The sequence below is a fragment of the Erythrolamprus reginae genome, chromosome 3 (genome assembly GCF_031021105.1).
Source record: "Erythrolamprus reginae isolate rEryReg1 chromosome 3, rEryReg1.hap1, whole genome shotgun sequence".
Taxonomy (NCBI): domain Eukaryota; kingdom Metazoa; phylum Chordata; class Lepidosauria; order Squamata; family Dipsadidae; genus Erythrolamprus; species Erythrolamprus reginae.
This window is the reverse complement of record NC_091952.1, coordinates 39,959,323-39,983,812: the sequence shown is the minus strand read 5'-3', so window position 1 is coordinate 39,983,812 and position 24,490 is coordinate 39,959,323. Positions and strand designations below refer to the sequence as shown.

Genomic DNA, 24,490 nt, shown 5'->3' with positions numbered 1-24,490 from the left:
TGAACCACAACAAGTTACTAAGTTAAATACATGCCAGATGCCATGTGTCCAAATTTTGATCACACGACTATGGCGATGGTGCAATGGTCGTAAGTATGAAAAATGGTCATAAGTCACTTTATTCAGAGCCATTTTAACTTTGAATGGTCACTTAAAGAATGGTTGTAAGTCGAGGAATACCTGTATTATTTCTATATGTATCCTTTGTAACTTGCAGATTCTGGGCAACTCATAAGCAAAGAAATATCATCAATAATGATGATGATGATGATATACAGAGCACATAACTAAAACACATTACATTATTTTCCCAAATAGTATTTCAGATTTGAAAGCATTGTTCAGAAGAACAATTGTTATTATTTAGTGATTTGTAGTTCAGTTTTTTTAAAATTTATTTTGTTGATTTGTTTTGTCAAGTACGCATTGGTGGTATACAGAGATATAATAATCACATGTTTTTTCAGCAAAAAAACAGGTGATAGATATAATAATATTTATACACATGATACTAGTAAAAGAAAAACAGGAGGACAGGGGATAATAATAATAATAATAATTTATTGGATTTGTATGCCGCCCCTCTCCTTAGACTCGGGGCAGCTAACAACAATGATAAAAACAGCATGTGACAATCCAATAATAAAACAACTAAAAACCCTTATTATAAAACCAAACATACACACAGACATACCATGCATAACTTGTAATGGCCTAGGGGGAAGGAATATCTCAACTCCCCCATGCCTGGCGGTATAAATGAGTCTTGAGTAGTTTACGAAAGACAGGGAGGGTGGGGGAAATTCTAATCTCCGGGGGGAGTTGGTTCCAGAATGCCGGGGCCGCCACAGAGAAGTCTCTTCCCCTGGGGCCCACCAAATGACATTGTGATGGATGCATGTCCCTTTCTGACCTCTTAGGAATCAGTAGAGGTCAAGAGTGGATAGTCCAAGGGCAAAGCGTTTATGTTTGTAGTAATGTACATTTTTATTCTTTCTAAAGTATTGGAATCTTGGAACGAAATTGGGTAAAAGAGGTTGTCCATCTGTCTGCCCGTCACAGGAGTTAAGCCAGAAAGAGAAAGATGGGCTCTGAAAATGGCAAAGGAAGGTGGAGGGGAATCAGGTTGGCAGCTATGAGAAAAACATTCTTATGCATTCCTCTTAAGATTGATGCTGCTATTTCTCCTCTTCCTCTTAGTCACATGATCCAGATTGGGGTGTCCCACCTTGGCCACTTTACGACTTGTGGACTTCAACTTATATTGTTTTTTATTTGTTGTACATAGCCTAGAGTCCGTGAGGAGTTTGGCGGCTTATAAATTTAATAAATTAAATTGAATTCAATCAATTAAATTAACTCCCAGATATCACCACTCAGCCTCTTGTATGTGCCATCATCTTCATGCTAAATTTGTCATCTTATGGACCTCAATTCCCAAAATTTTGTAGCCACCTTTGCCGTGCTGGCTGGGGAATTCTGGGAATTGACATTCACGGATATTTAAGTGGTTGAGATTAGACACCCTTGATCTAGAGTAAAGTGTAGACCAGTGTTTCCCAACCTTGGCAACTTGAAGATATTTGGACTTCAACTCCCAGAATTCCCCAGCCAGCGGATGCTGGCTGGGGAATTCTGGGAGTTGAAGTCCAAATATCTTCAAGTTGTCAAGGTTGGGAAACACTGGCTCTGCCCTTCCCAATGCACACCTACCCACACAGCTTGCATTGATACAGTAAAAGAATAGAGTAAAAACACAAATGCTCATACATTCTAACACTTTGTACGACTATTGTAGGTAAAGATGTTGGAAAGAATTCAGAATCCATATTTTGCGGGCTTTCCTAGTTTGCTATTATAAATCTAGATTAGCATTTGTAACCAAAAAGTGATCTACAAATACTGGGAATCCAGAATCTCAGTGATTTCACATAAAGCACTTTGAACATTTGCAAAGCTTTACAGAGTCTTTATTGCCTTTTTTTGTGCCAGCAATTCTAGGGATGAAATAGCTTACAGAAATGATCATAAAAATGGGCAAGGGGGAAAAAACTGGGCAACATCTGAGATGGAACTTCAAGGCAACACAGATTTGTGTGCCAGAAACCTCCAGAAAGAAAAGAATTTTATTATCTTAATTATCTGCCATGGTTCAGGTAATTCTAGCCTTGGAAATTACAACCTTATAGGCCCTTCTCTCCTTTAAATGGTCTAAAATTTGGCAATCTTTCACAGATAATGAGGGGCATTCTCTCACTGATAATGAAATGTGTTTTATTCTTAAATTAAGTCAGGAAACTTTGTGGAGTAGCACCCTGGACCTTTGCCGTAAACTCCCTGTCTTGCTCATTCTTGCTACATTCTCTTTCTTCATCTTCATTCATATAACATATGATTTATTCCTTGGTTACATTCAGTGACTCCCCAATACACAAACATAATTTGCTACTGATAATTGCATAAGTTTATAGTAATTAGTGCTTCCTCTTCTTGTTTATCTCCTGAAAAAAAAGTTCTCATTTAGCTGATTAAAAACTACTAGGTTAAAAAAAATAAAATGTCTCAATCTAATTGCAGTTTATATCAGGTGGGTAACAAATGCATGTTTATATTATGTCCAGGCAAATGTAACATTTTTCAAAATGCTGCAACATGGCTATGCCTACAAGAAGGGGTCATGCTATCGCCTATAATGCTTTTACCTGGTGGAAACCTGATATTGGATTTCAACTAATCATCTCCAACCAACCTGGCCATTGCAAGAAGATGTTGGGAGTTCTCCAAAACATCTGGATTTTCTACCTTTTATATAACATAACGCCTTATGAATTTACATATTTTGGTTATTGTAATTGCAATCCCACTTGTAAAAAATGTAAATTGAATACTTCATGACTTTCTATCAATGTCCATCCATTTTCTCTTATTAATCACATTTATTAATACTGGGCTACAGCATAAAAGAAAATGCATAAATTTAATTATATTTAACATTTCTATTTTAAAACTAGGGTCTGAAAGAAATATAAATTAGTTTCAGGACAATGGGGAGCAAAAACGAATGGAGCTGAAATATTTCAGGAGGACAGACATAAAAGTCACAGTGCTCTCACAGTCTCATTTTAGGAAGGAAAGCCCTTCTATCAACCACCAGTTACTCAAAATCATAGACTATATTTATAGGAAAGATGGGAACTTAGTTTTTTTTCCTTTTTTCTAATATTCAATTTTTGACTTTCCTGGATTGTAATCTCTGTGTTGTGTATGACAGATATGCATTTCACAGCAAAAGTATAGAATGGAGAGTTTCTAAACAGAAATGTAAGAGTTTTGATTGCTTTTTTTCACAATGCTTAATAAGTTATTTTTTAAAAAAACACAGATTTCTATTGCTACAATATTTAGAAAACTTGAAAGGGAACTATTGGGAAGAAGAACTGCAGGTCAAATATACATATATACAGATACTGTTGACAGTCCAAGCTAAAACCATTCTGGGAACAAAATATTAGAAAGCATGCGCTGTGCAACTACTTACATCGTGAAAAATTGCTAATCCCTTGTCATAGTGCTGCGGGGTCTCTGTGGCTTTCATGCGGTAGGCATGTTTGGCAGAGAGCAAACACATTGTCAGCATCTCTGTACATGCCATCATCTTCGTGCTACAGATTTGTCAACTCTTTCGCACCAACACTGATCTTTCTGATCTCTCTCCTCCTCCAGAAAGTTGCCTGGTTGCCCTCCCTGGATTCGGTGGCGCTTAGCTGCTGAAGCTGCTGTGCAAGAGCTGGAAACAGCAACTCTCTGAACACCGAAGAGATGCTCTTGCCAGCCTCCAGGCAACTTTCAGTGTATGCTTAAAACCCCTCCCCTAGATCGCGCTGATTGGTCAGGATTTCTGACGGGCAAGTTTCCTCTTAGAATCTCATCATCACTCTGGAGCAGCAGACTCAGCAAGAGATTCCTCCTTAGAGAGGAGGAGGATTTAGTGCGAGGATTTGCAGGCCAAGCTTCTGTTTGCTGCAATGGACCTATGCCCACATACACTGCTCAGCTGGAAAAGTATCAAAGAAGAAAAGATTAGGAGAAGGACAATTTATGCAGCAGATATAAATACACTGGATAAAAGAGGAAAAGGACTGAATAGTCTGAGCATAAAAGAAAATTAAGGGTGTTGCACCAAGAGACTCAGAGATACAAAAGGATGACAGAGGCAAGAAGTGGGAAGGGGGGAAATAACAGATGTGGAAACAACTTGTGTTGACGATGCTAATTGCTATGTCTTGAGCAGATACTTCCTAATATGTCTGATAAAGCTATTTGTGCAAAGATCCATTTATGCAGCTGGATTATGTATCCTATTGGCCAAAATGTGCCAAACTTGAGACAGGGAATGGCACATGGGGCATAGCTAGGACTAATGCAGGTTACTTAAATACATGTTTTCTATCCAATAAAACATTATTTGAACTCTTCGACTAACCAAACCCATGGAGAGCAATGGGGTATGCATGTGTTTAATAATAATAATAATAATAATAATAATAATAATAATAATAATTTATTAGATTTGTATGCCGCCCCTCTCCGAAGACTCAGAGCGGCTCACAACAGCAATAAAAAACAGTATAACAATGGGACAAATCTAATAATAAAATATATAAAAACTCCAACAATTAAAAACCATACAACACATACACACAAAACGTGAAATATAATAAGCCTGGGGGAGATGTCTTAGTTCCCCCATGCCTGGCGATATAGGTGGGTCTTGAGTAACTTGCGAAAGACAAGGAGGGTGGGGGCCATTCCAATCTCCAGGGGGAGTTGATTCCAGAGGGTCGGGGCCGCCACAGAGAAGGCTCTTCCCCTTGGGCCCGCCAAACGACATTGTTTGGTCGACGGGACCCGGAGAAGGCCAACTCTGTGGGACCTTATCGGCCGCTGGGATTCGTGGATATATTCATATCCATCTGATTTTTTCTTTTTCTTCTGTCTCATAAGTTACATTTTATTGGTTTATTATATTTTTAGATCATTTTTATCTTTTATGTTGTTTTTTACCCTGAATAAAAAGGATCGTGTCATGAATAGTAATGTGCCCACACATATACCCACACCTCCTATTTTAATCTTAAAAATAGTAAGAAAGGGATTTATTATTTTATTATTTATTTATTAATTGGATTTGTATGCCGCCCCTCTCTGAGGACTCCGGGTGGCTTACATTTCCTACTCAGGATAACCCACAAATGGTTAAACTATCTTGGAACATTCCCAAGATCAGTAGTATAGATAAAATAAAAACAGTCCTTCAAGTCTGCTTAGAAGAATCAAATCGTTTTATTTTGCATTATGCGGTATAGTTCAGTGACGGCGAACCTTTTTTTTCTTGGGTGCCGAAAGAGAGTGTGTGCACGCTATCGTGCATGCGCAAGTGCCCACACCCATAATTCAATGCCTGGGGAGGACGAAAACAGCTTCCCCCAGCCCCCGGAGGTCCTCTGGAGGCCGGAAACATCCTGTTTCCCAACTTCTGGTGGGCCCAGTAAGACTACCAAAAGTTTTACTACCACACTGTGGGCATGGCTTATGCATTTTCTTTCAACATCTTTCAGTGCAAATTGGGTGCTCTGGGGTGGAGCTCCATTTTCGCTACCCCACTGCGTTCCCTCAGTCCAGACAGTAGCCCATCCCTGGACATGCACGAAGACCAGCTGGCTGGTGTGCATGCATGCACTAGAAACCAGAAGACCATGAGTGTGCACCGGACAGCTGGTCTCCAGGTTTCTGGGCCTCCAGCATGTGTGAGGACCATCTCACTAGCATGCGTGTGCTGGAAACCTGAAGACCAGTGGTCTTCGAGTTTCTGGGACTCCAGCATGTGCGCATTCCGGTTTAGGCACTCAATGCCGAAAAGGTTCGCCATCACTGCTATAGCGTGTACCTGCTTTATCTCACATCCAGAATAAAGGCCTTGTTTTTATTATGACAATAGGCCCATTCACTTATTCAGTCCTGTCAATCTTTGAAGGGTTCGGAAATATCACTTAACACAGAATTTGTTAAGTGATACTTCCTAACCCTTAAGAATTTCACTTTCTGATGCAGAGATAATCAATAACGCCAGACGAAAAAAACCCTGAAAAAATTATAGCCTGTGAAGATGCAAAAACCTTAGGGACTATGAGCCTCTGTGTTTGCCAGGAAGTTGTCCTTATAAGGAAACATTTGCTTTTGAGTGAGCTTTGAAGTTCATCCTTGGAGACAATTCCTTCTGAAATACAGTCCAAGTGCTTTTGGTCATCTAAGACTATGAGATAAGTGTGCTGTTTTTATATTCTTTCGTTGCTGAGACTGCCAATAATATATCAAACCAACATAGCACGTCTGAGTGAGCAGAAGTTTTGTTCTTTCTCCAGATTCGTAGCTGAGAATTAATATTTTTATTCAGGGGTGGGTTTTGGATTCTTCTATTGCCAGTTTGCTCAGAGATGTGTCACACGGGCAGAGGCGCACTCGGCGTGCATGCATGCACAGTACTTTAAAAAAGCTTTGCATGTGCAGAAGGGGAAAAAACAAGATGGTGGCACCTACGGCATTGCCAATAGAACCCGCTTGGGATGTGGCAGGCCTGAGTCGCTGCTAGTTTCAGTGACCCAGGCCGCCAAGTTACTAACAGTTTTATAGAACCAATCTGAACTCATAGAAACCCACCTCTGTTTTAATCACATAAAATTGGGCTAAGAGTCAGCAGTGATCAAGAATGCAGATGTGATTCCAGTGAACTGTAGATGGAATTCCAGAATTGAACCTAATTCCTAGTGAGATGGGGTGCGGCCCAATGAAAATTGTAGGCTTAATAGCCATACATAAGGGCTACTTATTATATGACCTTTTCCAACTGCATGATTATTTTACTAATAAGCAAACTTCATTGCTTATCTGACCCCTATGACAATCATTAAGTGTTGTACCACATGATTCTTGATCACTCTACTAAACAAATAATTCCCTCAACACTGTCAGACTTTATATTAAATCTGCACTTCTATTTCTACTAGTTTTTTCTCATCATTCCTATCATCCTTTTCCTCCCACTTAGGACTGTATGACTGCAACTTGTTGCTTGTATCCTAAGATTTTTATTAATATTGATTGTTTCTTCATTGCTTGTTTGACCCCTATGACAATCATTAAGTGTTGTACCACATGATTCTTGACAAATGTATCTTTTTCTTTTATGTACGCTGAGAGCATCTGCATCAAGACAAATTCCTTGTGTGTCCAATCACACTTGCCAATAAAATTCTATTCTATTCTATGTAATGTTACAATTAGCTATAAGAAATTCCTATCTTACCTCAAGGTGGCAAACATATAGTATGTTTTGTTGAGCGAATGGTGATGAATGTTTTTAAATTATATTAGAGCTTTTAAAGTATTTTTAGCCATATTAATTGGATTTTTTGATGTATTTGTTGTGTTGTTTTGATATGTTGTGAGCTGCCCCGAGTCCTCAGAGAGGGGCGGCATACAAATTCAATAAAGAAATAAATAATAAATATATAATACTCCTTTGTCATCCTCTTTTTTCCCCACAACAGCCCTGTGAGGTGGCTTGGGATGGGAGAGAGAGACTGGCCCAAAGTCACCCAGCCAGCTTTCATGCCTGAAGTGAGACTACAACTCAGAGTCACCTGGTTTTGGCTAGCACCTTAACCACTGCAACCAGGGCCACCATCAGGAATTTTGGGGCCCCATACAGCCTAAGTGTCTGGGGCCCCCCTGCCATTTTAAAACTATTTTAAATCGCCAAGCCACTCCATCCCCCGGGGATCATTTCCCGCTTCACGCCAAGCGAGGCGGTCCCATAGGCCAGTGTTTCCCAACCTTGGCAACTTGAAGATATCTGGACTTTAACTCCCAGAATTCCCCAGCCTGCGAATGCCGAGACCTGAGAAGGGCGCGCCTTGCCCACCCTCGCCGGAAGAGCTGCCCATCTAGCAGTCCCGCTGCCCCATTGCCCGGCAGGGGATGATGGGCAAGGGACGCCTCGGGGAAGGAGGGCAGGGCGGGAAGGGAAGGAGGGGGCTGGCGGGGGTTTAGGAAAGGGGAGCCCGCCGGGCACGAGGGAACGCTGGCCGCGCGGGGCTCCAAGGCCAGCCTTGCAGCTCCTCGGCGGGAGGAGCCGAAAGCCACCAGGAGAGGACTGGGCTCAGCAGGAGAAGTGCCGCCCCCCCCCCCCATTATTCAATTTCCCCGGGCCCGTGACACCACTCCCACTAGTACCGGTTTATCGGCGGCCTGTCTACAACAAACTTGGACTCAAATTACTTTCATTTCTCCCTCAGCCTTTTTACAATGTGTCAATTAGTCAAATTCTGGCAGGCTCCTTGTAATATCAATCAAAGTAATGAAGGTGATTTAAACAACTTTAATTATATTTCTGACTGAACAAACAGTACTGACATGATTTAACCAGTAATATAGAGAAAACAAAAATATTTCACCACTAGGGGGCCTGCTGTTACTTACAAATTCCAATAAAACTGGAATATTCAATATTATGCATTTATGTGAGGTCTCTTCAGTACTGATTTCTTTATGTATGCTTTGAGACGCAAAAGTTTAAAAAACTAAATTAGCTAAAAATGAAAAAATAAATTATCTAAACTAACCTGCCATTACTGATTTTTAGTAGTAGGCACACATTCTGTTGCTTTATCCTTTTAAAATATTTTTTAAATGCACAGATTAACTCCACATGTTATAAAAATAGCACCTCTGAAATTTCTCACTAAAATTTGCATTTATACTGCCTTATGTCTTTTATGTTGGAATAATTCATAAGTTTTGTGAAGTTCTATATTCTGTAAATGTAAGGGTTATGAGTAATGATGGGCTCCTCCAGCTATGCCTGGTACGCAGAACTGGTTGAAAAATTTTGGTCAGGTACACAAAAGTGGCCGAATTTTTTTTTTCCCTTCTGGACTCTGGGTATGTTTTTCCTATTGCAGTAAATGAGTTTGAATGTGTATAATTTTAGAAGAGTTGTGTGAGCTCGTGTGTGTTTACATACGCATATAGTTTATATAGTAGATAATGTATATTTTTTGTGTCTCTGTGTGTATGCATACACATATGGCATATATACATAGAATAAAATAGTATATTTTGGATATTCAGTAATAGTAAATAGATAGGGAAATTGTATCTCTTTGAGGCAAGGAGAGGCCAGGCACCCTAACCCTAACCCTTGATCGATCTATCTATCTATCTATCTATCTATCTATCTATCTATCTATCTATCTATCTATCTATCTATCCATCTATCCATCTATCCATCTATCCATCTATCCATCTATCCATTTATTTATTTATTTATTTATTTATTTATTTATTTATTTATTTATTTATTTATTTATTTATTTATTTATTTATTTATTTATTTATTTATTTATTTATTTATTTATTTATTTATTTATTTATTTATTTATTTATTTATTTATTTATTTATTTATTTATTTATTAGATTTGTATGCCGCCCCTCTCCATAGACTCGGGGCGGCTCACAACACAATAAAACAGTTCATAACAAATCTAATAATTTACAATTTAAAATATTTTAAAAAACCCATTATTAAGCAGACATACATACAAACATACCATACATAAATTGTATAGGCCCGGGGGAGATATCTCAGCTCCCCCATGCCTGATGACAAAGGTGGGTTTTGAGGAGTTTACAAAAGGCAAGGAGGGTAGGGGCAGTTCTAATCTCTGGGGGGAGCTGGTTCCAGAGAATCGGGGCTGCCACAGAGAAGGCTCTTCCCCTGGGGCCCGCCAAACGACATTGTTTAGTTGACAGGACCCGGAGAAGGCCCACTCTGTGGGACCTAATCGGTCGCTGGGATTCATGCAGCAGAAGGCGGTCTCGGAGATATTCTGGTCCGATGCCATGAAGGGCTTTATAGGTCATAACCAATACTTTGAATTGTGACCAGAAATTGATCAGCAACCAATGCATACTGCGGAGTGTTGGTGTAACATGGGCATACTTAGGGAAGCCCATGACTGCTCTCGCAACTGCATTCTGCACGACCTGAAGTTTCTGAACACTTTTCAATGTGAGTGACATCAAGTTGGCCACCTTTAACCCAGTCGCAGGATGTTTTAGCCTCCCCCCGGTCACATGAACATCAAGCTACTCCCATCTGGTCACATGGCCAGCAAGCCACAACCACAAAATAAACCACGCCCACAGTGAGTGTAGTAGTAAAAAATTTTTGCAGTCCTTCACTGGTTATGATCTTACTAATCTATTCATTCTACAGTTGGGCTGAACCAAGAGGTCTTTGCAGAAGCTCTCCAAAAATTCTAGATCTTAATCCCACTTTTTTAGTACTATCCATGTTTAAATTCATGTTGAAACATCCCGAAACTGGACATTCTGGAAGTCGTCAAAACTGCCTGAAAGGAAGTCATCATTCCATCACGCCTCCAGATGTTTACAATTTCTTAAGTGCTTGGAATTAAGTGTGTGCTAGGGAAGGCTTTTGCAAAGGTTTACTACTCAGGGATGAATTATCTCTCCAAAATGTCTTTGTTAATTGTCTGCCACTTTATGTGTGGTGTGCTAGCAAAGGAGGGCCATAATATGTAAGGGTAAAGGTTCCCATTGCACATATGTGCTAATCGTTCCCAACTCTAGAGGGTGGTGCTCATCTCTATTTCAAAGCTGAAGAGCCAGCGCTGTCCAAAGATGCCTCCATGGTCATGTGGCCAGCATTACTATTATTATTATTATTATTATTATTATTATTATTATTATTATTTATTAGATTTGTATGCCGCCCCTCTCTGTAGACTCGGGGCCAGTGTTCTCTCTAAATTTTTTTTGGGGTGGGCGGAAAAGTATAGTGTCTGAGCGGCAGTCCCTTCGGGACTGGGCGACACAGAAATAATAATAAAATTTCCCTCTCGGCTTCTGGGCAGGTTTGGAAAACTCTGAGTTGATGATGATTTTTAAGTGAGCGATTGCTCACCTGCTCAGCTTAGAGGGAACTATGCTCGGGGCGGCTCACAGCAATGATAAAAACAATATACAATGACAAATCTAATAGTTAGAATCTAAAATAACAATAATACATTTAAAAAGTCTAAAAAACAAGAAACCCCAATACTGTATATAAAAAACATACATACAGTCATATCATACACACACAAAAATGCTGAAGGCACATGGAACGCTATTATCTTCCCATAAAAGTGGTCCCTATTTTTCTACTTGCATTCTTACATGTTTTTGAATTGCTAGGTTGGCAGAAGGTGGGACAAGTAATGGGAACTCACTCCATTACACGGCGCTGGGGATTCGAACCACCAAACTGCCAACCTTCCTGGTTGACAAGCTCAGCATCTTAGCCGCTGAGCCACTGCATTCCATAATATGTAGGGATAGCCAGCTTCAAGTCCATCCTCAGTCACAGAAGCTCTCTAGGTAACTTTGCGTCTGTCGCTTTCAGTCCAATGTTATCAACTATTTCTCATGTGAGGAAAAAAGGTGGAAGGAATACTATCAATGCTGCCTGCAATTCCTTGAAAAAAGGCAGAATACACCCTAGTAAATCTTTTTTGTTGTAGGGTTTCACACCAAAGTGACTTGGCAGCCTCGGTGTTCTCCATGATGTTTGCCTTATCTCATCTCTAGGCCATGATTGAAACACTGTGATCTTGCTCTTTTCTGCATGGCAAAACTCCAATGTTTTGCTGCAAATGTTTTTAGCACTGTTTTACATAAGGAAGCATGGCTTTTCTAGTGAATTGTTTCCAGGACATTCAGAGTAAATCAGAGGAGTTGGGTTGAGATCGGTCAGTTGTACATTTAAGAACCACTCACATATCACTTAAGTCAGGGCCCCCTGAAGAAAATAATCTTTGCTCAAAGATGGAAAGGGGAAGAAATTCCACAAGAAGAAGATCTAATTAAGAAAATTGTAGAATGCGCTGAAATGGACATGACGACGAGAAGGTTAAAAGATCAAGAAGAAACTGAATATTAAAAATTATAGCACAAGGTTTACAATTGGTTAGAACAAAAGATTAAGAGAAAATAATTAATGGTTAATTAAAAGATAATTACAGAGAATTTTTAAATAAATTGAATAATTTGTAAATTTGTAAAATATAAATAACAGTATATATTATTTTTTAGAAATATTATGTATGATAAAATTTTACTCTGAGCAACTCCTAAAAAGAGCTTGGCAGATAAAAGCCCTTGTATATGTTTTATGTTTGTGTTGTTTTGTGTATGTTAAAAGAAAAAAAATCAGGACAATTCATCATTATGCAAAAGAAAGCAACAAGATGTGCTAATGAAGAAAATGAAGAAAAATTCCTGCACCTAAATAGACATTTTTGTGGTAAGTTGCTACAGATCCCCTGGGAGCTGCTGAAATAGATTTTGTCCAGGTGGCGGCTTATTTTAGGACAATTATGTATTTTCTGGTGTTTCTTTAACAATAAGGAACAGATTATGGATTGCAGTTGATTAAAAAAAATTGGCTGTCAGGAATGAAATTTGGGGCAAAGCAGTTACTATGGTGCTTCATCTTCTTTAATAGCAGATGTGTTCATTATGAAACCTGGATGTGCAAAACTCACTCTCATTTTCTTACCTGCACAAAACGGGAAGAGGGGCTTTGTAGTGTTGCGGCTTGCACAAAAACCTTGAGGTTTTTGATTTCTTGCAGACATGGCTTGGCTTTACTTTTTTAAAAGAAACATTTTTAATCTGGGAGTTGAAGTCCCCAAGTCTTAAAGTTGTCAAGGTTGGAGACCCCTGACTTAAGTGATAGGTGAGTGGCTGCTGAATGTGCAACTCACTGATCTCAACCCAATTCTCCTGATTTACTCTGAATGTCCTGGGAACAATTCTCTAGAAAAGCCGTGCTTCTTTAGGTAAAACAGTCCTAAAAACATTTGGAGCAAAAGAAATGGCAGCGTCCACTTCATCAGTTGCAATCTTGCCAGGAGAGCTGCGCTGACCCATTTTTCCCCCCACAGTCACTTATCCAAAAAAACCCCAACTGGCCCTGATGAGCTCTGCTGATAAAATAAATTAATAAAACACCAACTGGTAACCATTAGTGATTACTTCCAGAAGAATCAAAGCATATATTGCTGACAAGAACTCTCTTTGGGAGAGCAAGCAGAGTCCATCGCATCCAGTTTATTTAGGAAAAGTCTGCTGAGCAGCTTCAGGAACAGTTTGCTCAATGCTCACTGAGAACATCTAATTGACTTTCCATTTTGCTGCAGTGCATTATCTTGGCACAACTTTTTAGAAAGGTATCTTTCAATTACAAGAAACTCCTTTGGTTAGTTCTCTTTGTATCGTTCCCAGGGAATTCCCAGAGCCATGGTGGCTCAGTGGTTAGAATGTGGTACTGCAAGCTACTTCTGCTGATTGCCGGCTGCCAGCAGTTCAGCAGTTCAGATCTCCCTGGCTCAAGGTTGACTCAGCCTTCCATCATTCAGAGGTCAGTAAAACGGGGACCCAAATTGGGGAAATAGGCTGACATTGACAACGTCCTACCGGTCAATGACTACTTCAGCTTCAACCACAACAACACAAGAGCATGCAGCAGATTCAAACTTAATATTAACCGCTCCAAACTTGACTGTAAAACATATGACTTTAACAATCGAGTTGTCAAAGCGTGGAACTCATTACCGGACTCAATAGTGTCAACCCGTAACCCCCAACATTTCTCCCTTAGACTATCCACGATTGACCTCTCCAGGTTCCTAAGAGGTCAGTAAGGGGCGTACATAAGTGCACTAGTGTGCCTTTCATCCCCTGTCCAATTGTCTCTCATTTATCTCATATATCATATATATTTTCTTCCTTTCATATATCGTCTCCTCTATTTTTGCATATTATCTTTATATATATTACTTCATGTCTATTCTCTTCCATATGTATTGTGTATTGGACAAATGAATAAATAAATAAATAAAATAAATAAATTGTAAACCACTTAGAGAGGACTGTAAAGAACTGTGAAGAAGTATCTAAGCCGAAGTGCTATTGTTACAGCAGCCCATCATGCAAACAGGGTAATAACAAGAGTAGTTGCATCTTTTGAATCAGCGTCACTGTTCCTTCTGGGAATTGCACACACAGAAAACAATCTTCCAGACAATCTGCTTGATCATGTTAAGTACCAGTAATGGGTTTTAAATCCCATTGCTATTGATTTGCATGCACACTCGTCCTGCGTGGGTAGAACCTCCCGCTACTGCTACCGTTTGAACTGAGTCAAACCAGGAACAACTCACTGTTGGTTGGTAACTATGTCCACCCAGCTAAAGGCCATCTGCTCAGATAAATTCAGATCGTGCAGAATGCAGCTGCGAGAGCTATTATGGGCTTTCCTAAATATGCCCATGTTACACCAACACTCCGCAGTCTGCATTGGTTGCCGATCAGTTTCCGGTCACAATTCAAAGTGTTGGTTATGACCTACAAAGCCCTTCATGGCACCGGACCAGAATATCTCCGGGACTGCGTTCTGCCGCACGAATCCCAGCGACCAGTTAGGTCTCACAGAGTTGGCCTTCTCCAGGTCCCGTCAACTAAACAATGTTGTTTGGTGGGACCCAGGGGAAGAGCCTTGTCTGTGGCGGCCCCGACCCTTTGGAACCAACTCTCCCCAGATATCAGAGTTGCCCCCACCCTCCTTGCCTTTCGTAAGCTCCTTAAAGTCCACCTCTGTAGTCAGGCATGGGGAATTGAGACTTTCCCTTCCCCCTAGGCTTATAAAATTTATGCATGGTATGTCTGTATGTATGATTGGTTTCTTAAATTGGGGTTTTTAAATTAACTTAAATATTAGATTTGTTTACATTGTCTTATTATTGTTGTTAGCCGCCCCGAGTCTACGGAGAGGGGCGGCATACAAATCTGATAAATAAGTAAGTAAGTAAGTAAGTAAGTAAGTAAGTAAGTAAGTAAGTAAGTAAGTAAATAAATGGAGGAATCAGATGCTCTGATCTGAGCTACTTTTTAATTAACCCATCCTAACTTTATCCTAAGAAGGGCCAAATAGTAACAATTACCTACTGTACACAATATTTCCAGTATCTATCAGGTTCTTATCACTTTTTGCAAACATCTACTAATCTAAGTTCTTTATTGGTATAAGGAATATAGAATAATAACCTGGAACTCACAGGTATGTAAACGTTTTTCTGTGAAGACTATGCACCCATACTGTATGCCTCGGCCACAGTCCTGGGGGTTGAGTTACTAACATTACTAAAATATTTCTTTATAGCATTATTTTCATAAAGTACATATTGCCCATGAATTGCTATATTCCATGGGTCTGTGTACTAAAAACAAAATGTGATAATCTAAAACAATCATCCCCCACAGTGAAAAACTTGCTGCATGCAAATGAGACATGTGTAGGCACTGTTACATGCACAAACCAAAGTGAGAAAATGTATAAATAAGTGGCTCCTGGTTAATATTCAGAATCATCCTGACAATATCCATCAGTATACATAGTACATTGAAAGGTAATTTTTAAAACTGCCATCCCAAAGACATTAGGATTGTATAGAAGTTACAAGGAACAGGTTCTAGTCATCCCAGATCTTCAATTGCTGCCTGAGTAAATTAACAAGGGAAACTTATTATGGGGAGGGTGTGGCCAAACGCCACGGAAAAATGGATGCTCCCCCGCCCTTCGCTGGAGAATCCCAATATCTCTGCTGCTAGGAAGTCCATCTCAATCAGAACTGGACCAGAGCCACCCTGTAGGAGTGGGGGGGAAAGAGAGGCACCTATCGCCAAGCTGGGGGTGGGTGGGTGGCAAACCACGCAGGGAGCCGACAAAGTTAAAATATCATCATCTTCCTAACTGCGACGTCCATGAACGGTTGGATTGATTGTTGAAGATTGAAGTTACCTGGGAAGGAAGACATAAGCACATGCTGGAGAGTGAGAAGAAGGGAGTAAACAGACGCTGGTAGGTATTTTTTTCACTGATAAAAGCCCAATTTAGAAGGAATAAGGTTGGATTAGATAAATAATGATTATAGAATTTTTAAATTCCCTTAATAGAAATACATCTATCTGCTATAAGATATGAGATTGTTTATTCAATCTCATATCTTATAGCAGATAGATGTATTTCTATTAAGGGAATTTATAATATAATTGTTAGAAGTACGCACCAATTGTACAGTTAATGTGTTCACGTACAAAGTTTTTCTGATACAGGATATGAATAATCTATAAATGTGAATAAATGTAAGAACTACAATAATATTGATGATATTGATGGAAAATAAGATACAAGAGAATAATACTATTGTTAACATGAGACCACAGGATAAATTGATAGTTACATTTTGATTTTTTTAAAAAATTAAGTGTTTAGAAATGGTGGGGGAAGCAAAAGATGAGCTAAGATATTAAAGAAGGGGAGAAAGTAATAAGGCCTAAAACTAAGAAGCACAAGAAATAACAATTAGCTTGTAAAATCTAGCTATAGTAACTAATCTGGAACAAAAATTGAATTGTTTGGGGGGTAGACCCAGGAAACAAAACTAGGTAAAAGGGGGTAGCATGAGTTAAAATACATATACAAAAAGTTAAGATTTAAATATAATAGACAGGAGATTTAGAAATAAGAGGTATGATTATAAAGTATAAGATCTAGAGAAGCATCCTAGTCTGTTATGTAACTGTAATAGAATTATCAACTTAGGGAAGGGTTTGGAGGGTCGATGGGAAGTAGGAACGAAGGAGAGAAAGGGGAGAGAGTAGAGGAAGAGTAGGAGAAAGAAGAAGGAAGGAGAAAGGAATGGTAGTAGAATGAGGGAGAAGGAGTAAGAAAGTAGGTAGTAGAGGCAGAACAGCCACCTGAGACAGAAAGAAGGAAGTGGAGAGAAGAAAGACGAATATAGATGAAACAATATAAAGCAAAATTGGAATGTGATCTCGTTTATTGTACTTGAAAAATGATATATGCATATTAAGTTGTGTTGAAGGTTTATGAAGTTGTATGTTGAATGTGGAGAACAATAAAAAAAATATTTTAAAAAAGAGAAATTTATTATGTAAATGAAACTTTGTGGAGACAGCTGATAGTGTATAAATGAAACCCTTTCACTTAAGGTCTGTTCAGAATCTCCAAAAGTGATATCATTGACCAGAGATTCCAGTTTTTTACCACAGCACAATTTTGCACAATATTTACAAAAAATATTAATATATTTGATTTCTGATCCAGAAGAATCTGCAAGGAAGATCCAATATCCAGAGAAGAGGAAAAATGCACATTGCTTTCCCCCCATTATATCTCTTAGGGGATTAAGATCTCCTGCTATTGAAAAATAGCTGTGGCACAGGAAGGTATTGAAAAGGATCACAAGGTTGGAGAAAGAGGATTCATTCTCTTATTTATTAATTTTCTTCAGTAATCTCCACCCAACATCTCTATTCCCCATGGGTGATGACAAGTTGGATATCTGTTGTTGTTGTAGTGATTATGATTATGATTATGATTATGGTTATGGTTATGGTTATGGTTATGGTTATGGTTATGGTTATGGTTATGGTTATGGTTATTATTATTATTATTATTATTATTATTATTATTATTATTTAGATTTGTATGCCACCCCTCTCTGAGGACTCGGAGCAGCTCACAACAATAGTAGGTACAATAAAATGCAAATCCAATATAAACTATATTAAAACCCCCATTATTATAAACAACTAACAATTATAAAACAATCATACCAATCTCATATGTTGAGTCAGGAAAAGTAAGGGCCGAATCAATTCCCCCATGATTGGCGGTATAGATGGGTCTTCAACATCTTACGGAAGGCAAGGAAGGTGGGGGCAATTCGAATCTCAGGGGGGAGTTGATTCCAGAGGGCCGAGGCCGCCACTGAGAAGGCTCTTCCCCCAGGTCCCACCAGATGACATTGTTTAGTCGACGGGACCCGGAAAAGGCCAACTCTGTGGGACCTAATCGGCCGCTAGGATTTGTGCAGCAGAAGGTGGTCCCGTAGGCATTCTGGTCCGATGCCATGTAGGGCTTTATAGGTCATTACCAACACTTTGAATTGTGACCGGAAACTGATTGGCAGCCAATGCAAGCCGTGGAGTGTTGATGAGACATGGGTATACCTACAGAGGCCCATGATAGCTCACCCGGTCGCATTCTGCACGATCTGAAGTTTCCAAACACTTTTCAATGGTAGCCCCATGTAGAGAGCATTGTAGTAGTCGAATGGGTCCAGCAAGAAGGACCCATCGAACCCTTGCTCACATTTGTAGTGAAATGCTGCAGTTTGGTTGTTGTGACAGCAAAGTTCTGAGGACAAGAACTCTGCGTTCTGAAGATTTTATGCGAACAGAAGGTAAAGCGAAATGGCAGCTAAAAGTGGCAGAATTAAAAAAACAAGTGATGAAAGAACAAGAGAACAGAAACTATTTTAAGGCAGGTGGTGCATGTACTTTAACCCATCATAGAGTACTGTGCTGTGTGACATTGCTCTATTATTCAATGAAATCCAATCCCCACTTTGATTGCTATAACTAACAGCATTTGTGGTGGCATTAGGCAAAGCATATCTCAAAAGGAAGGTCTTTCGAATCTGATGCATTGGCTCATGCAAACTAATATTGTTGAGGTGTTAAGGCTGCATGTTCTGAAACTGCATAAATTCAAATTTCCCTGGAAAAATTTCCTAGAATCAATCCTAAAAGGAAAAAAAACAAAAAACACTTCTTGTCAAGAAAAAGGACATTATCTTAGATTTGTTTCATTTTCAGTTATCTTTATAACATGCATCTGTTCACAAAAATATAATCAGCCTGGCATATTTATCACTTTTGTAAAGACCTGATGCAACTTTAACATCGGGGTGGACAATAAAATCTATTTCTAACCACAGAACTGACAGGTGGGTTTGGGGAAGAGCAAGATTGCAAAAAGGAAAGGAGGATTAATTATCAAAATTTAGTTTTTCAGAAGCTGGGAGAGAAACTGGGGGTTCATCTAGGGTTGGGCTTCTGGGAGTTTGCAGGGGTTTGGGAGAAGCTCTAGCTAAGATTCTGTACAGTTTGAAGAACCCAAATCCCACTCCTGGCTCATCCCACCCAACGCTCCCTTCATAGAAATTCCCACACGGTCCATTTTGGATGCAGGCAAGGCCTGGGGAGGGTGAAAAATGGGCCTACCATAATATTAGAATAGGAGCTTCTATCTTTCTCACTGGTCATTCTCATATTTATACATATTTTGGAGGGGAATTTGAAGAATTAATTGTATACCCATTTCATTGAATGTTTTCTTTTTGCATTAAACTCTGATCTAAAATAAATTGTGGTTAATTCTCATCTGTGGGAGGAGATGGGTGATGGGAATGATGAGAATATTAATAGTAATTCAGACTTAGTAAATAGTTTGACAGTGTTGAGGGAATTATTTGTTTAATGGAATGATGGTATTCATGAAAAAACTGTTCTTGTGTCTAGTTGTTCTGGTGTGCAGTATAATGTCGTTTAGAGCAGTGTTTCCCAACCTTGGCAACTTGAAGATACCTGTACTTCAACTCCCAGAATTCCCCAGCCAGCATTCGCTGGCTGGGGAATTCTGGGAGTTGAAGTCCAAATATCTTCAAATTGCCAAGGTTGGGAAACACTGGTTTAGAGGGTAGTTTGTGTCCAGGCTGCGAGGAATCTGTAAATATTTTCACAGCCCTCTTTTTTACTAATGCAATATACAGCTCCTCGTTGGAAGGCAGGTTGACAGCAATAGTTTTTTTTCTGCAGTTCTGATTATCCTCTGTCTTGTTGGGGTGCAGAACTGAACCAGTTACAGAGGTGCAGATGACAAGACTCAATAATTCCTCTGTAGAACTGTATCAGCAGCTCACCACACCAAATGCACATCAATGAAACAAAAGAGGCAAAAGAGGCTTATTTTTTGCTTGTTATCCTAACAAGCCAGTGTAACATAGTGGTTAAATTTGAACGGAATCAAAAAGACTTCCTCACGTTGCCCCTTGTCCAAGTGATTTTTGAAACATTGACTACTATTACTCCAAACTTCCTTAGCCTGAAGATAAAATAAAGAGCTACTCCAAGTGTTCTATCTTGAATTTCCAAAAGAAAAGTGGATTATAACAGGATACGACAGCCAGTTTAATGCAATGTTAAGGTGTTGGTCTAGAAACCAGGAGATTGTAAATTGTAGGCCACATGAAAAAAGAGGGTTGAGTGACTGAGCCCCCCCTCCCCTCTGTCTGTCTCTCTCTCTCTCCCCCCCCCCAACCGGCCTAGTTATTGTGGGTAAAACAGGAGTAAGAAGGAGCATTAATTATGTTCACTGCTTTGAGTTACCTACAAAGTAATAAATGGAGGTTTGAATTCTAATAAATAAAATATAAATACAAAATATAAGTAAAGCACTGAATCCTCAGGTCATATATTTTCATGCTGTAACATGAGAATTGGATTCCAGATTTTATACTTTTGCAGTGTTGTTGTGCCAATAAATCTGCCCAGGATGAAGTCAACAGATTAAAGAGATTAACAGGACAGGATGTAACATTTAAGTGCTGAGCATCAAGTGGTGATTAGGCAATGGAACTGCTGCTATTTATGATTTGCATTCAGGCATTTTTGCACAGTTCATGATAATTAATTTTCCCTCCAGACAGGAGGAGGTGAATGCCATTGCATTAATTTAAATATCCTTGGTTGTTTTGAAAATATCAGCAGGGAATGGAAGTAAGCCGATTTCAATCATTTCTTAACCTCTGACAATACTGGGTCCATTCATTAGTTTCTTTGATCACATTTTTCATCTATCTGAGAGCTTTTAGAAAAAGCCCAAATATCAAATTATTTTAAAATCACATTTTAATTGCTCCAAATAGATAATTTATATATATATTCGACACAAAAATATGTAACCCTTCCCTGGTGCAGAGCTGAATACTGTAGCCTAGAGGTTAATTCTCTGCCTTACAAGGCAAAGGTTGCAGGTTCAAGTCCCAGTGAGGGTATGGCTAGCTGATGAGGCCAAAATAAGGCCAAAATAGATCTATCCTAGTCTCCCTTAATTTTCAAATTCAGCAAAAAACAAAACTATATATATATATACCAGGGTGATCCGACATAAAAAAACATATATACCCCCTCCCTGGTACAGAGCTGGAAGGGTTCTGATCTGATAGCTCTAACTGCTAGTTCTCTGCTTTACAAGGCAGAGTTCACCAGATCGAATCCCAGTAAAGGAAAGGGTGTGGCTAGCTTTGTTTTCGTAGATTTTCACGGGTATATGTATGTAGATTGTTCTGAGTTCGGGTTTTGCCCTGTGTAATATTTTGCATGTCTATGCAAAATATTACACAGGGCAAAACCAGAACTCAGAACAATCTACATATATATATATATATATAGTATATATATAGTATATATATATATTGTGTTACTGAGTGCTACATTGCAAAAATCATAAAAAGGCAGAGAATCTGGAGAGTGAAAATCATTTTTGGTTTGCTGTTCCAGATGGCTGATTTACATTTTAAAAGCATCCCTGGCAGCAAAATCTCTAGACGTTTAAAGCACATTTTTCTGTCCTGACCTTTTCAGTGACTTGGTGACCTGAGGTCTCAGAACCACCTGGGCATTTAGAGACAGAATAACCACATCCTTCCACCTTTTTGACACTTGCTGTTCCATCCTCTCATTCCCCTTTCTAAATATATTCCACCAACCCTCAGCCCATGAAAACAGTGTTGCTGGAATAGTGCAGAAATGCAAGACCTTGGTGGCATTCCTTGGGAAAATAGGTTTTTGAGGGAGATTTAATTCTAAGCAGACCTTCCTGAAAAATTTGAAAGCATGGATGAAGCTTAGGTAAGTGCAGCAGCAGCCTTTTCATAAAAAAACTAGAGATTGAAGTATTTCAGATAGTAGAAACAATACAGCTAGTTCAAGAATACACAACTTGTCCTTGGAGAGGGGCGGCATACAAATCTAATTAATAATAATAATAATAATAATAATAATAATAATAATAATAATAACAACAACAACAACAAAACAACAATAACAACAAGCAACAAAACAACAATAATGATAATGATAATAGTAATGATGACAATGATGATGATGATGATGATGATAATAATAATAATAATAATAATAATAATAATAATAATAATAATTTGGAGGAAGAAAGAATGAAGAAATTCCAAGTTTTGTATTCATCTAAGCCAGTGATGGCAAACTTTTTAGACACCGAATGCCCAAACTGCGCAAATGCCAGAGGTGGGTTCCTCTTAGTTCAGACCGGTTCTATAGAACCTGTAGTAAATTGGTGGTCTGGGTTGCTGGAACCGGCAGTGACCCAGGTCTGTCATGCCCCTGAGTCAGTTCTCTCATCTGCGTAGGCACAGAGAGCCATTTTCAGGAAGTGATGCACATGCACGCACGAGCGAAGCAAGCACTTCCGTTCATTTCCATCATGGTGCAAATTGGTGGGGAAGTTTAGTGGAACCTACCCCTGGCAAGTGGAACCTACTCCTGGAAAATAGACAATGTCACTTGGCGGGGCCTAGGGGAAGAGAATTCTCTGGGGGGGCTCTGGAATCAGCTCCCCCCAGAGATTCGTACTGCCCCCACCCACCTCGCCTTCCACAAGAATCTTAAGACTCATTTATGCTGCCATAAAGGCTTGGGGTCATTAGTTCTTGGTCCCCTGGCCGATGAATGTTTTGTATGATTGCTGTTTGAATGGGTATGATACATTTTTAACAGTGTTGGGGATTTTAGATTAGTCTGCCTAGTTTTAATTACCGTAATTGGATTTAGATACTTTTGGATTTTTATTCCTTTTTCATGTTGTAAGCCGCCCCAAGTCCTCGGAGAGGGACGGCATATACATCCAATTATAAATGAATGAATGAATGAATAAATGAACAAATGAATGAATGAATGAATGAATGAATGAATGAACAAATGCCCAAACTGAAAGGTGTGTGCACGCCTGTAAATGCACTCAAGTGTAGAATAATAATTTAACTACCAGTAGCAGTTAGATCATTGTCAATATAAAAATTTATTTTGACCAATGTCAATATAAATGACCTTGCAAGTCTGAAAGTGTAATTCTTCCTCTCCGACCCCTCCACTAACCTTGACAGCCTGGAAAATCGAAGAGGGTCCCTTCTGAATCTTTTACCATGTCCACTACCCAGTTGCAGGCTATTCTGCCTCCTATCTGGCCATTCTCTTGCTATCATTTCAGGGCCCAGTCTCCCAAGGTCTTTCTATCATTCCATCACACACTGGCCCAATTCCAGGAAGTGATGCACGTGTATGCGGAAGCGAAGCGAGCACTTCCATGCATTTCCATCATGATGTGAAACGGTGGGCAAGTTAAGTGGAACTCACGCCTGGCAAATGCATGCCCAAACTGAAAGGTATGTGCATGTGTGCAAGTGCGCTCATGTGTAGACATGTGTGCACACATGCACTGGCATGCAGGCATGCACAGCAGAGACCCGAATAACAGCTGGCCGATGGGAGGTAGGGCATCCCAAAACCGACAGTGCACCAAGAGTGAAGATCTTTTCCTTTCATGAGCTCCTGTTTCATCGTTTGCAGGGAAACTGTTGTGGTTAGCTCTGGCCCAGCTCCTGCCCCAAGGACTGTGGATGTGGGGGAGACATCCACATGCTGCAGGCCTGTTTTGCCCCCACTGGAATCTGATGATGAAGGCTCCTCTGACCAAGAAGACATGAGTGACAGGGAGGAGGAGAGTGGGGCAGACAGCTCAGAAGGAGATCAATTATCTAGCTTCTCCTTGGATTCAGAACAAGAGTTAATGATACAGCCACGCATGTGGAGAGTGATGCATAGGCAACAACAACTGAGAGATTATTATCAAAGAAAATGAGGCCAACTGTGGTTGGGTGGGGCTGTGGTAATTAGTGAGGCTGCTATAAATAGCAGCCTGTGGGTTTGGCCATTGTGGAGGATTATCTGATCGTTGTGTTTCATGACTGCTTTACTGACTTTGACCTTTTGTGTGCTGATTTTCCCCCGCTTTGAAACTAAACCAGAGCAAAGTGTGTTTCACTTTGTGAAAGAAGAAGGACTGTGAATTGCCTCACAGCTGCAAGCTAAGTATCACAGAACTGATAAGGGACTTGTACAAATTACCAGTTTGTTTGGAGACCAGTGCTCTTTGCTATACCAAAAGAGGGCTTAGTTTAAGTGAATTTTCATTATAAAGAACATTGTTTTGAATTTTCAAACGTGTGTGTGTGTCTGAAATTTGTACCTGTGAATTTTTGGGAGAAGTGTACCAGAGAGCCTGACAGAACAGAAACAGAATCTCACGAAGGAAATGTCACAGAGATCTGACCTGGGGCA

General features: G+C 39.6%; 1 protein-coding gene across 1 annotated transcript in view; it reads right to left on the bottom strand.

Moving 5' to 3' along the window:
* The window catches only part of NECAB3 (N-terminal EF-hand calcium binding protein 3), a 105,473-nt gene extending 101,818 nt beyond the window's left edge, over positions 1-3,655 (bottom strand). The window contains exon 1 of the mRNA XM_070748828.1: positions 3,539-3,655. Coding sequence (XP_070604929.1) covers positions 3,539-3,655 — 117 coding nt within the window. The remainder of the gene's footprint in view (positions 1-3,538) is intronic.
* Between the last annotated feature and the right edge of the window lie 20,835 nt (positions 3,656-24,490).